This window comes from Poecilia reticulata, chromosome 2 (assembly GCF_904066995.2).
Source record: "Poecilia reticulata chromosome 2, P_reticulata-male-v2, whole genome shotgun sequence".
NCBI classification, from domain to species: Eukaryota; Metazoa; Chordata; class Actinopteri; order Cyprinodontiformes; family Poeciliidae; genus Poecilia; species Poecilia reticulata.
This window is the reverse complement of record NC_088831.1, coordinates 9,892,241-9,907,575: the sequence shown is the minus strand read 5'-3', so window position 1 is coordinate 9,907,575 and position 15,335 is coordinate 9,892,241. Positions and strand designations below refer to the sequence as shown.

At 39.6% G+C, this 15,335-nt stretch overlaps 1 protein-coding gene across 2 annotated transcripts in view; it reads right to left on the bottom strand.

Annotated features, from left to right (window-relative positions):
• Positions 1–15,335, bottom strand: part of LOC103476105 (gamma-aminobutyric acid receptor subunit gamma-3-like) — an 86,296-nt gene that overhangs the window by 58,286 nt on the left and 12,675 nt on the right. The window contains exons 1-2 of one of the 2 annotated variants that reach the window (XM_081616962.1): positions 13,944–14,201; positions 750–817 (exon numbers count right to left, since the gene is read on the bottom strand). In XM_081616962.1, coding sequence (XP_081473088.1) covers positions 750–752 — 3 coding nt within the window. In that variant the 5' untranslated portion in view covers positions 753–817; positions 13,944–14,201. Of the gene's footprint in view, positions 1–749; positions 818–13,943; positions 14,202–15,335 lie in introns of those variants that run through there. The other variant, XM_008428206.3, reaches the window with a different exon arrangement.

Below are 15,335 nucleotides of genomic sequence, written 5' to 3'. Positions count from 1 at the left end.
TTCATTTTAATGCTTCTTCCATATCTGTGCATCTTTTAATAAATGTGAGGGGTGTTGCACACAACACTTGATCAAATTAAATCTGAATGTATTCAGCAGCTAAGTCCAACAGGTGCATACCTAGTTTTTAATGAGTTTAGAGCTCTTCACGACAGGTTTAAAGGATCTCATGTCGTCAGGCTTTTTTTTCCCCACGTTGCCGAGCGATAGTAGCAGCTCAACATCTGGCTAATTCCTTATCACATCTAGCTCAGCTAATATCTGCAAAGTCATACACTTACGTTGTGAGGACGAGTAATCTGGAGAAAAATTAAACTTACTTGAATGTGTTGACAGTGATGAAACTGATTTTTGCATAATAATCAACGAGAGGCTGTTGAACAAACTCCTAATGCTTTGAGAAGCAGCTATTTTACCATTGTTGCAAATCAGGCTTTTACTTTCAGCAATTTGCTTTTGTCTATGCCTCTAATCCAGCATTCTGGACTTTTTGGAAAACATATTCATATCTGCAGAAAAACCCAAACTGGCTAGTTGTTTTTCTTTTTTTTCTGGCTTGATCCAAGCTGATCAAGCAAACCAAAACCCACACCTGTCTTTCTTGGCTCGCACTGCGACGGAAACATCTGTGGCGGCACAGACGACCTCCAAATGCAACATGAGAAATGACAGCGCTCATGTTTGATGAGGCTCTGGAGTCAGGCTGCAGTAAAACCTGCGGGCGTGAGGATGGAGAAAACCCGACTCACCATGTCGATGGACGACACGGGTCCAATGCTGTTGACGTAGATTCCCACGTCGATGACGGTCGGTTTCTCTGCAACGGAAAAAAACGGTGTTAACATGAGCATCCGGTGTCCTTTAAGCAAACTTAAATGGATATTATTGATATTTTGTGTGATGAACTACATTACGTAGCAATGATATTTATTCTAACCATTTAACATTTGCATCAAGTTTCAAAATAATCAAAACCCATGTTAAATTTCCCTCCGATTCAAAACTATGCAAAGTTTTGTGTTGGACTGTCGTCAAGGTTGGTGCTTCTGAGCCAGAAAAGTTCTCGGGGTGTTAATACCTTGTGATATATAGCTGTCACTCTTTCCATCCTGCGGCTTGTATGTAACCAAAAAACAGAAGTATAAATAATCAAGTTAAAAACCACGCTTTTCATCATTCAGTGTCACCTTGGCTAATAAAGCCAGTTCATTTCCTTTTGGAGGCAGGCAGAGCCATCAATCCACCCCGAGAAGAAAGATTTACACTCCTAAAATCAGAGAAGCTGCGCTCTGATTCCTCAAGCACTCCCAGAGTTACCATGGCAGGTAATAGCATTTCCAGTCAGCACCAAGGATCTTGGCTAAATTTACTCTGCAGGAGCATTTGACTTGTTTATTCTGAAGCAGGAATGTGAAATAAGGTACAGCAGAAAACGAGCCATGTTAGGACAGACGGACATTTCAGAATGCATAGATGCTTTAGGGGAGAGCTTGTATGAGGCGGGAGAGCAAACTTTTCATGAAAAATTCACCATGATTCATGCATTATTCTCTGTGCATGCTTTTCTGTGTAACCCATACATACTGGCTTCTGCTTATTGAAACAAAGTGTTCCTATTAAAACTGCATCTTTTGGGAATTAAGTGTTTGCTTCACTAATGCATCACCTAATTTAGGCTCTGCTGTAATGTGCCTAAACATACATTAAAAGTCCGTTATGTTGTGATTCTAGATGTTTTTTCTTCCACATATAACATCTAATGGAAGTTCTAGTTCTTCACTGCAAGGAATGGAGCAGGAGAGATAAAACTAAACCCCAGTCTTAATAGGCATCTCTCTTGCATTTCAATAGCTTGATGACGGTACCCAGCGTTGGATGCAACACACTCCAGCATGGCCTCTTTACACACCCTCTGCTGTAGCGTCTCTATTAGCTGGCAGGCCGTGTCAAGTCAAACAGATTCTGCAGCATGACAGTCAAAACTCTGACACCTTACACATCACTACGCAACACTGCTACAAGATGGATGCAAGCGATTACCAGATTGTATTGCAACTGCTCGATAATAGAATGCTAAACACTTAAACTGGATGATGGATTACAATTTAAATATTGTAATTTCTATTTGATGGTAGTGTTTAGCACGTGTATAGAGCATTGAACTTTCAATATTAAGAAAGAAAACAGAACTGCTGCATAAACAGTTTTCAAAATAAGAGCATGAATGTGAATGTATAACTACTGATAACCAAAACCTAAATACTTTTAGGGGTGTGAACATTAATTTCAGACAAATATAATTGTATTAATTGGTCTGTTGCAGATTTTTCATATTTGCACTACTTAAGTCCATTGATTTAAAGATATGTCTCCATATTTCTCCAGAAATGGTGTCGTTTCCTTAAGATTCCTGTAATTTTCAATACAAAAACATAACGAAAAGAGAATTTTTAAGCCTGAAACCAAATGATTCCCCATCAGACTACAAATGAAATCCAACCTGGATCACAAAAATAGTCATTCAGACTCACAAGTCACTTTGAGAACATAACTGGAGAAAACAGGTGAGCATTTGGCTATCATCATCATAACCAATTGATTTCCAATCTAATCATTTATCAGCCAGACATCTGGAATGAAGCCATCTGGGATGAAGCCGTCAAGTAATTGCGAGGGTCGGGAAAGGTTTGATAGAAACTTTTTGCCTTGAGGTTTCTTTAGTAAATGAATCGGACCCAAGGGTGAGAAATTCGTAAAACTGTCACACGAGCTTATCTATTAATGAGTGTCTTGAGGCTCAACTTTCTCCTTTTTTCCCTTGTTTGTAGACAACTTCTAAGATTGCAGTCTTTTGAGCACATCTAAGTGTACATGCAGCGGCGCCTTGAGCACAAACCAGATGGCAGATTGCATGTCACAGAATGAGCAACATGATGTATTAATAACCTGAATTGGTGTCATTTCAGTAGCTCTGCGTTAGTAATTGAAGCCTCAGGATTTTTTTTAAATCATTGGATCACCAGCATCCATGGAGTTGTGTAATTTTTATTTTATTTTTTCTCTACTGTGAGGTCATGGCTAGCGGAGCTGAAATGCATGTGCACATCAGCTGGCCGTAACCCTGGGGGTCTGTCGGTGAAGGCTTGCTGTGAGGTGTTGGTTCAATTCCAGCTGAATGTTCTGCTCCACTGACTGGGCTATGCACCATGGCACAGCACTGGTGTTTTTCTGAGAAGCATCTTATAACTACATCTATAATTTGAGATCTATGTAAAACGTGAATCTGCTTTCTTTGTAAAAAATCTATTAAGATTGATACTTTTTTATTTTTGAAAACAAGAAAAAGGATCAAAATGAGGTAATATATTCCTCATTTTCACAAGTGGCGCTAATGAAAGTTCTGTTTGCTACAACGACTTCTACTGAGATTAAGATGTGAAGTTTCATAACTGAACAGCTTACTGGGGTTAATTTAGCTCTGCTTTTTAAACAGTTCAACCATAACTTTGTCAATGATGTAACATCCCTATGAAAACAGATTGGAGCCAGTTATATTCCTACTAGATTTATTGGTCAGTAGCTAACTAGCATCTCCAGTGCCAAACACTGTTTGGCAACAAACCCAAGTTCAGGCTCAAAGTCATTTGGAAAGCCCTGGCACTGGCAGCATTTCGAACAATGCATAATTACAACGTATAAATTGTGAAAATATTTTCGGGCATGTATGCATTGTTCCTCCAGGGCAGCCCGGACGTGTTTAAACATGTGCGGGGAAAACCCCTGGACAAGCAGCCAGCCCAGAAACAGACAGATAAGCAGTGCTCACCGATTTGGGCAGCTTTGAATACAGCTTGGAGAAAACCTGGGGATTATAGAGAGCCAGCATCCCTCCTCTGAGACCCATTCACCTTAGAAATTGGGGTGAATGCATCTGAAAGACCACTGAAATGGAAACATGTGGTGCAAAGCTGATCTTTTATAGCAAAAGCACATTGGCACATATGGAAACTGGGACAACCTTAAGGGGATAAACCTAAATATACCCCACAATAGCTTATCAGTGCAGATGATGGCAGTGTTTATCCCCAGATGATGTGCTTTACGGATAGATAGATTTCTAGACAGGAAACACCTCCGTCCAGGGTTTTTAGCATCTGCTTGTGGACATAAAGCATTTCAGCTCCGCTTCATGTGTCATCATATAATGATAATTATAGCAATTATTTTCTTTATCGGATGACTCGTTGTCGTCGTCGAAAATGCTCTTCAAAAGAAATCAACCTCTTTCCTATATGTTCAGAGAATGAAACATCCACCTATACATCTTCATCTTAATTTTACACCCATCCAGGAGAAACTTTCATCCATGGAGCACATTTGATTTCTTTGTCATCCTCCGTGTGTTCCCATCCTCCTCTTCTTCCCCTTCATCGTCTTGTTTTCCAGAAAAGCCTGACAGCTCCCATCTGTATTATCAAATCACCTTGTGGGGCTCGATTAGGAAGAAAGACCCTCCATGCCTGCTTGGCCCGGCTGGCATGACGAATGCATTACGCATTGTCAAGCCCGGCCAGCCTTGTGTGTACATGCTGATGCACATATCCCAGCTGAGCGCTCAGGCTCCCATATGCTCAGTTTCCCAGGATCTGTGCATGGAGTACGAGGGGCCTCGGTGGGCTGCCGGATTCACCACCGAGGGGGGAAGCCCTGGTGTCTTCAGTGGCTGTTTGGAAGCAAATGTGCTGGAAAATAATTTATTGCTCTGCGTTGAGTAAAAGCCATCTAGAGTGCAGTGTCTTCAAGCCGTTTGCTGCTGGTGATGTCTTCAGAAGACATTGCTCTGACAAAGACATTTGCACTCACTGAGGCGTGGAGTTCATAGGGACGCGGCCATCTTGTGGCTCTGGTGGTTACTGCGCTTGTAAAACGAAGACGGCATCATTTTACTTCACTTTTTAATCGGCTTTGATGTCAAAGCAACCAATCGGAATCGAGCAAAGATTGATGAGATGTAGTGTTGGTCTTTTGATGCAGTTAAGTTTTAAGGATATGCAAGTACATATTTTTTTTCAAATAATGAAATAAAGGCATCCAAACTAAAAGAAACTGCAGTTTGTCAAGCTGAAATATGAAGGTGCAATACTACCTGACAACCAGATCAAGTCAGTGTGTGTTGATGAATGTTGATGGGTCACAAAAATAAAAACCACAGAGCATTTAATTTCAAACCTAAATAGTTGGATGCTTGTTGCAAAATTACCAAATATGTTGTTTGTGTTCATTTGCTCAGTCAAACCCAAATCCAGCTCATGAGGCAGCTGGCTGAGGAGTGTGGATAATTTTTATGTATTAAACCAAAAGGAACTGATAAATGGAAGAAGTTTATTGCCACAAAACAAATATAAAGCCAGCAAACCTAATATCTTAATGGACTGAATGTTATGTTTTTAATGTAATCTCTGGTCGGCTTGTGGAGCGCAGGAGGTTGCCATGGCATCGGGTGTGCTTAAATGACAAAGAGATGGAGAGTAAAAAGGTGCGACTGGTTTAGAGTTGATCACCTGTTCAGTTATTTTACCTTTGTCTATACGTCATCTACAACAAACACGGTAAATATGTTTCATTAAGTATTTAACAAGCAAATGGCTTCTACCGCGATAATTATGTGAAATAAAACTGTCTAATATAAAAACATATTTTAGTGCTGTCGGGCTCAGAATCTGAGAGGCTTTTCTTTTATCAAAAAATTTTTTTTGCCTCTTATTTAGTGGAAATATTGATGTTGATGAGATTTTCTCCAAAATGACAACCTTTATAGCTCCACTGTTGAAAATGAGGAGCCAACATTCACAAATGACAGTGAAATAAAATCAGGTCCATCATCTGATTCCTCTGGAACCTGTTGGAAAAATATCCCAACTTCAGAAGATGTGATTTAACCTAACAGAGCTCTGTGGTTCCTCCCATCAGTATGAGGAGGCGCCATGTTAGGAAGAGAAGTGGAAGCTGCAGGATCTTCAGAACAAACAGGTCATGATGTTAGGCTACTGATTATCCCTCTGTCTGGACACAAGATCAATAGAACCAGTTTAAAAGCTAAAATAAATGGTTATATGCTAGACATGGAAAACTGGGATGCACTCCATGCCATGATGTTCAGAGTTTAGGTCTCATGGCATCTCGAGGTGTCAACATTGCAGCCAGTGGGCTGAGGGAAATACAGCTTTATTTTGTAGCAATTCAAGAGCTACCAGCTTTTATCGCTTAGCAAAAAAAAATTAATCAGCACAGAAACTTCAAAGCAATATAATATATATATATTTTGTTTTTGTCATAGTACCCTAAAGAATTTAAAACTACTTTCGCCCCTGGTGTTACTATATTCTTGTCTGAAGTACTTCACAATTAATCCAAGCCTATCGCTGTTTTCTAGTCTTTAGAGAAATATGCTACCAACAATATGGAATAAATTATTTTATGTTTGGGTCATTATTCAAAACAAAAAGAGCAGTTCAGTTAAATCTCTGTGACTCCAGCTGCGTCACTTAAGAAATGTTTCTCTGCTTTAATTCTCAGCTCACCTGGTGCTGAATTGCATACTGAAACTTTAATTGAAACAAATGTCCTTAAGTAGAAGAAAAAACATGCAGTAGAATTGCACAATTATGGGCAAATTTCTATCTAAAACCAACTAATGGCAGTAAAATGGGCAAAAAGGTGTCAATTTCCTAAACTGTTCTGCAATATTAGTGAGACTGAGATGAAGTAATTAAACCGATTTGGCATGCACTTTGGAAATGGTTCCAAGCTCCTATTGGGTGTTTTAGTTTCCCTCCTCAAGAAAGAAAAAGCTGGCCCGCTTGCATCAGTGTGTGATCGTATCGCCGACGGTAACACTTGGAAACATCAATCAACACTTTTTGCACTTGTGAGACCGTAAAAGGAAAGCAGATAAAAACTTAGACACACTTTCCGGCTGTAGCCCGTTCACATGTTGGCACATGTGCATCATTATACCGCCTCTTCCAGCCAACCTCCCCACACTGTAACCATGGAAACAGACAGCAGCCATCTGGGTTACTATGATACGGGAGGAAAAAGTAAGACCAACAAATATGAGCCAAGATCTAAAGTTGAATAGGCACTTTTTTTTCTGAATGGATTACCTATTTCCCCCCCTACAACAACAGCTGCATCTTTCAGTTAATTTACAGACAGATATGATCTATTTACTGCATCTCGTTGGGACTTAACCATTGGGGCTTTATCTGCCTCCAAGAAATGCTTAAATAAATAAAACGGCATGTGCGTGTGATGAACAGCAGCCATCTGGCTGTGCCATGCAGGATGAAGCCGAGGCTAAAAATGCTTTCCAAACGCTGGTCGACCCGCATCTGTAATATTTCTGAAGCACCTCACTTCAAGGATGAGCTCCAGCCAGCCATCTGCGCCGTTCAGAGACACATTACATGCAATCACTGGCGACTAGGATTCCATTTTCCTTCACATGCAGGCAAGGCCGCTAGGTTTTACTTCAATATGCTCAAACTCAATTCAGGCAACACTTTAGGTTCGGCAGTAGATTCAGAGAAGATGGTTGGGAAAATGTATGTTTCTTGCCAACAAAAGCACTGAGCTGGAGAGGTACGGTGTATTACTGAGGCATTATTGTCAAGATAAAGACCAGAGGTGCACCGACTGCAGTTTTCTGGATAATCACAGACCTTTAAGCCAGCCAGCAAGTTAAGGAATACAAACGGGAAGCAACACAAAGCAAGGCACCACCATGTACAACACACACATCAAAATCGCAATAATATCTCAAAAGACAAGAAACGTTCCGTCTGGCAATGTAGCAATTGTAATTGTTTGAGTGCCAAGAAGCCCAAAAGGTTTACTTTCAAAGTTGCTTCTGCATGTCAACATTTGAATAACTTGCAGCAGCAGTTTTATTCCCACATTTTATACCTCTACAGCCACACGTAATGTAAATTGTACTGCTTGACCCTCAAGGCTGTGTTTTATGAGACCCAGAGAAAGCAAAAAAAATATGCAACAGAAACCTTCACTGGTTTTATAGAGGAGATAAAAGCGACATTGGCTGCTGGTAAAAACTCATATTCCTTTTGTGAACGCACAAATAAGAAAAAAGAAGAGAAAAAAAGTCATTTGAATCCCATTGAAAAGACTTCCCCAACGGACAGATATTGATCGAAAGTGTAGGTTTGTACACAGCGCTTTGTGTATGGGAGTGCGTGGGGGAATGAATGAGGACACACTGTTCCACTCTGGCAGACTGTGTTCACCTCACCGAACCAATGTAATAGTTCTGAGACGGCAGGATATTTCTGCTCCTTCAGAGGTTTAATAAAGAATCATGTAAAGGGGAGGATCTTGCTCCGTATGAACTGACACCAGGCAATAACAAGTGTGGCTTGTGCCACACTTGTTGCACAAGCTGCTTCTATGAATTAAGGAAATAATAATATTGCCTTTTCCCAGGTTTACTCACTCTCCACCAAGCCAATAAAATTACTTAGTTATTTTAATTTAGCTTGGATCTGTGTTGTAATCTATTGACAGGAAGCTGAGAATTAGATCCAGCTGCAAAAAGCAGTTAAGTCTTTGTTGGGCATTAATGTGACACATTTATGTCACTTTACACAACAAAGAAAAAGTGGGGGGGGGGGAGGAAGAAAAAGAAAGTACACTCCTGTCACAGCGGGTGACGCTGTGCAGATTTAATTAGACTTTGTGTCCATCAGGTAAACAATGAATTATGCATTATTTTGCTCTCCTGATGCAGTCACAACAATGGAGACCGCCCGATCCCAAACAAGCCGGTGCGGGGGATGAAAATTTCTGCTTTTTCAGACTTTCAGAAGAGCTGCCACCTGCTGACACGCGTTCGCAGCATGAGACAGACACACACAGATAATCCCCGTTATTCTCCCTCCATGACATTAACTCAAGCCCCCTTAAAGTGCCCACATTTCCAAAAGTTAATTGAAGCAAGGATGAGAAATGCGTTGCATGTAGTGTTCCTGCAATGGGTTTGCACTACAAACTGTTTTGCAATATGGCCGTTACTGATTGAATACCAGTCAGGGTTGGACACTGTGGAAGATAGAATAGTAACTAAACAAATCTGAAAGCTTAAACTTTATACACGTTGTCAGAAAAGTGCAAGGATGTAAAGTTCGAAATGTAGTGTCATCAATCTCTCCTTTAGTCTACCTCTACCAATTTAAACCTGAAAAAATAAATGTTGGTTGTTCAAGTGGGATTTTCTATTTATTTCCATCTTTTAGCCATACAAGTAACGAAACATCAAAAGGATCTCTTTTAAAATCTTTAATAATGCCAGGGAAAAACATGTGGTTGCATTTTTCAGATTCCTCTCCCTGGTTTAAACTGAATATTTTCACCTTAAACTAATAGTGTAACAAAAATATGTTATGAAAGCTGCCAGAGCTCATGTTATCTATGCTGGACCACACTGAGGTTCTGTGATCATTACTCAGGGTTAAAGAACTGCACACTGAGAAGCTAAGTGATTTCTGATGTCTTTGGGGAAAACATTTCTAATAATATTTATTTACTTTTGAGAAGTTAGTCTGTGCTATCGTCTGCAGTGTTTTTCTTAACAACCAGCAAACTGTAAGGCTCCACGGTGCAACTAAATGTTGCATGCATTACTCACTGGTCATATACACACAAACATTATATAGAATGTTTCAAGTCAGTATGTGAGTTTTGATCGAGTTGCATTTAATGGAAAAATCAAAGAAGGCTACATAAGACCAACAGGAAGGATTTTTAACAGAAATAATATGTCTAGGTTTTGACCAACCTGACTGGAAACTGTTGGGGGAAAAAATGACTTTAAGGGGGTGCTGTGGTGGCGCAGGGGCAAAGCACATCCAATGTATCTCATAACCCTCCTTCCTGTCAAACTACTTTCAAATAAAGGCCACTAGAGCCAACAAAAACCTTTAAAATAAAAAATGACTTTATAGGATTACATCACTGTTGTGTGTAAGGTACTTCACCCAAGCATACTTGTGGGAAATTGGATGGAAGGAAAACATGTCAAAGAATATGCTACACAAGAAACAAGATAGTCAACTTACATACTTTTGTGAAGCTATTTGGAAGGGCAAGTCTGGAAGAAGAGTGGAACATCATAGAAAAAACAGTTTTCTAGATCATCGAGAACTTCCAGATTGTGTAGATTATTTAGGACATTTAAAATCATCTACCACTGCATTGTTAAACTTGTTCAACATTGGAAGCAGATGAGTGAAAAGTACAGCAATGTGAAGCCTTTTGGACAACCTTATAACAAGAAGGTCAGCAAAGAAGTGACTTCTGTCCAAGAAAAACCTCCCGGACAAACTGCAACTCTGAAGAAAGCACAAGAATGGACAGCAAACAATTTATCCAATAATTCAGCAGTCTGATTGTTTAAGGCATCTGGGAAAGAGCCAGAATTCAAGTTTTACCTAGAACCACAGCCAGGACAAAAGAATAGGGCCTAAACATCCGAGAGGATCTTTATCCAAATATCCACACAAAAATTACACAACTCTGACCACTAGGTGATAGCAAAGTGCTTCCAGAATGTGTATAATATGCATTTAATGGCATTATTGGGAAACGGGTACCACCTTGTTTGCATACAGCAGCATAAGGCGAATTAGCAGACAGACTTACTCAAATTTTGAACCTCTAAATTGGGAACATCTTCTATCCAACTCAAAACCTGTGGTCAGTTCTCAAAGCAGAAGCCAACAAATCATTCCCAAGAACTAATGATATTGGATTCACTGTCAGTGAGGATTTGGCACATGCTCGACATAAAAAAAATAGTGTTTCTGCAAAAGAAAGCCTCCAAAAATAGCACTTAATGCACCTAAGGATGTGTAATCATAAAATCTGTAAAAAAAAAAAATAATAACCTTGGTGTTGCTACCAGACATTCTGGTCTTTAGGTTAAAGTTGTCGAAATATATTGATTTTTGTGCATTTGATTTAGTCTAGTTGTATAAAAAACTTTCTGCATGATTTAGTTCAGTTGTTTTGTGGAACAAATCAGAGGAACTGTTTTTGTAAGATATTTTTTCAATGCAAGGATTATGTCGTTCATGCTCGCAGCACGTTGTTAAGTTGTTTATATTTAGTGAGGCAGTGAAAATCTTTAATGGAGGCACAGTTTGGGAATATTTTCACAGGAAAACAAGTACAAAAAAAAAAGGAGACAGATTTAACAAAGTGCTTCATCTCATTTGTTCTCCACCGTAATGCAGCTGAAAAAGAAAACAGACTCGATGAGAAAACCAAACCACCAAAGCACTGCATCTTATCTCTTTTCACATCTTCAAAGTTCATCCGCACCTTGCAAATCCCCGGCTAACCAGCCGTGCTTTCGCCGGAGTGGAGCGGACCCGGGACTCACAGATGGAAATCGATTTAATGGTTAGAGCTCACAGGGATGGGGAATGTGTCAGACATGATCCAAGCCCAGCTTAGTCTTATTACTGCCCTAATGCACTTCGGTGTGGTATCAGTCCACCACTTTAAAGCTCCACATGATTACCTGGCCATTCCTGTGTGGTTTCTCATTAACACGATACATTGAAGGAATGAGAGGCGTGGGGTTTACCGGGCCCGAAAAGCTCTTGGAGAAGAGTTCAAGCTAAATTCCTGGGTCAAGGTCTCTGCAGATTTTAAAGCTTTGATTTGCAAACATATCTGCCTCAGGGCTGATTTCTATCTGTTAAGCTTCATACTATTGACAGTTTCTGTTATGATCCTCTGCAGATATCACCATGGCAACATAACGTTTCACATATGGTGTATCATGGTAGATATAATGATTCTGTAAATGACTGTAGTCTGAACATTAGAGATATACCCAGTACTTGATTTTAGACTCAGTCAAAAGCTCCAAAATGAATATATACGTATGGTTTATGGAAAACTGAATTCAGTTTCAGAAGCCAACTGCAGGCCTAACGTGGCTTACTTAAGGTCAGAGTTTATGAGTCAATGATGAGAGAAATTGGGTAAAAATGGAAGAGTTAAAACATGAAGAATACTGAAAAAAAAGAAAGAAAGCGTGTTTCATATTACAATTCTCCATAACTATTGGGAAATTATTCCACAGTCCGACGAGACAAGAGTAGGACTTTCTCTAATGTGGCATCTAGTTGAATATAGCATTTCAGAAAGAGATTGTACCAGCAGTTAAACATGACTTTTGTTGTTTAATGGTTTGCTGCTTCAGGTGGAACTATGAATTCTGCTCAGCCAGAAAAAGATCAACAAGTCTACCCCTGAATAATTTAAAAAACTGATAAAGGTTATTGTGTGATGTTTTGAAACCCAGGCTAGGATGCTGCAGTACAACCCACAAAACCCTCCAACGTGGTTGAATTAAAACAAATCTGAATTCCTCCACAGCGACTCATTACCAGCTGTCATAAATGGTTGATAGCAGTTGTTGCCGCCTTGGGTGGCACAACCAGTTACTAAGTTTAGGTAGCAATTACTCGTTTTTCCTCATAAAAACTCTCATTCACGTTATCCCTGTTCGATATTAAACATAGGTTGATCGGAAGCGACAGAGAGAAAGCAAAAGCAGGAGCAGTCTGCAAGGAAGCAGATATTACCGCATGGCAACAAACCTCTAATAACTCCTAGCGGTTTGTTTTCTTCTGCATTTTCGCCTTAATCTGACCACTAGACATAAAATCGTGTACAAAGCGAGATGATGGACACAAATTGGGAAGGACTGTCTCGACACTCTGCAAAAGCTTTAATGCATGGAGGTTTGGTCCTCTTGCATATTTTCTAGGCGCTAGGTTCCCAAAAGGAGAAGTCTGAAATTAAACTGCAAGAGCAGAAAGTACTTAGTTAGTCTTCTTGCTGACAGCCGTGTGACTTTCATAGTACAAACTTTCTTGCCTGGTAAATCTCATAATGATGCTATTTATGACAGCTTCCCAAACCGTGTGCGAAGACTTATTCTCATTTAAAAGGGTGAACATTTTGCCTAACTTCTGTGCGGCTCTGCTGATTTATCTCAAACAGGACTGTGTGGATGCACGGTGTGGTAAATAACTGTTGTTCAAAGACATCCTCAACCTACACATTGATTTTCTTTACCAAGAACATTCACCGGTTTTCCTCCTGAGCTGCATCAGAGAAAGTTTTCTGTGTAGCTACACATCTTTAAAGTGCTTAAATGTTCAGCATATTTAATAGGTTTGCTGACAATGTTACATACGTTGCTTCTTTTTTTTGACAATAAAGTTTAATTCACAATTTATGGAGAAGCAAACTAAAATTGAAAATGCATTCCCTCAGTGATTTCACCTCTTGTGAAGAACTGTACAACATAGAGGTAATTACCTCATTATTCAGTCCTCAGTCAAGTTTAATACTGAGGTATTAATACCTCAGTATTAATGCTCAAAGCTTCCACAGTTCATTCCAAACTACAAATACACATTTGCACAAAACTCACCAACTTTAAAATTGTATCCATGTCTACTTTGTCATGCCCACATGAAGCTCACAAGAAAAGCTTATTGCTCACCAAAAGGAATAAATACAAACTGAAGGGCATTAATCACTACAGCTACACTCATCAAAACAACTTTTAAACAGAAAGCAACTTCTTTACCATTCTAACAGCTAAAACTTCAATACAAAAACACATGAAAGCACAGCTAACTACTAGCCGATCACAAAAATCTTACTTACCCACAATGCAGTTTTTTAGACAACCCTGTTTGTTTAAAAATAAAACATTTACTCCACGGCATCTCCAAAGTATCAGCATGCAGCATTTACAAAGTTCTCAACTATACATTCGAAGTAAATTATTATCAAGGAAGGCGAGCTCACTGAAAAACAGTTCTGGTCTGCTAGCTCACCTGGCCTCCATTGAATCAAACCTGACAGGAAGTAGCTTCACATCAGGTTGCTCAAACGGCTTCCTTCAACTCTCCACTGACCACCAAGCGCAGTCCGAGGTCTTCAGTTGCGTCTTCTTAAGGTTGTAGGTATTCCTTCAACGTATCCTTTCACTGGTTTTCATCCAGCAGCTTTTAAATCCCTCCATAACTTTCCTTCCAGGTCTCTGTCCTTCTCTGCAGCCACTCGCAAACTCCACAGGTGGAGCTCATCAGCCAAATCAAAGTGGAACTTTTCTAAATGATGCATTCGCTGCTTCAGGATATTTTAACCCCGATAGAGCGTAGCTGCACCATGCATTGTTTTTCTCAGTCAAAACAAGTCCAAAGTGTTGTAACTTTTGTTATTACTCTTACTCGTAACCTTCAGTAACGGAGTTATTATTTTACTTTGACATTTTAGACTTAACGCTCACTAAATTAGAAGTAGTTGCCGTGAATAGTATCCTTTGTTGTTGCACTGCTCTTTATAGAGTAAAACAAGTTGTAATAACTGCTAATTATTCAGACTAAAGTCGGTCTCTTAACAGAAATGCTACCTGTAGACACTAAGTAAATATAAAATGGATCCAGTCCTATTGCTTAATAGTCAGATAGAAACTTGTTGTCTTGTGTGAACTTAGTTTTCATGAGACCATTTACACAGAAATGAGCCCGAACTATGGCAAAATGAGACATTCACTTCAAAATTCAGATACAGAAAGATCTTTTTATGGCTCAATATAATGGAGATTTTTAGACTGTTGTTTTATTCATTTAAATGTAAAAAAAAAAAAAAACTGTCATGTCCATTTAATTTTTTTAAATTGGGCAAAGGAAAACATTGAAGGTTTTTTACATAGTGTAGCTGTCAATCTAAATTCTCAAACTTTATCCCAACATGTTGAGAGAAAGTTCCAGACTGAGATCCAGAGCTGGATAATTGTTGTGCTCCATCATCAACATCATTGTCTACAGCCTGTATATTAAAACACACTTCGGTGCTTATCCAAACACATGCTCGGCATTATTAATGCGTGTTTGCTTTGTTGCAGACCAGCTGCTGCCTGCCTTCTCCCCCCCACAATGCCTGGAAGGCTAATATAGATGTAGCAGCACGCCTCCTTATTGAAATGTACAACCAACTTGAATTCTGGGTAATGTAGGAAGATGGTCGTGATGACAAATGGCTATCTTTGGAGTACGGAAAACTTAGTTTGCACTTTCAACCTTCTGCGGACAATGTTGCGGGGGGGATGAAATGCTAAATCAGCGAAGCGAGACTCTAGGATTTATGTGAATTAATTTCCTCCAGCGAGCGCGCGGGCGCTTCCGGAGTCGTACTTGCATCAAAGAGCTTTATAAAAGGTTAGC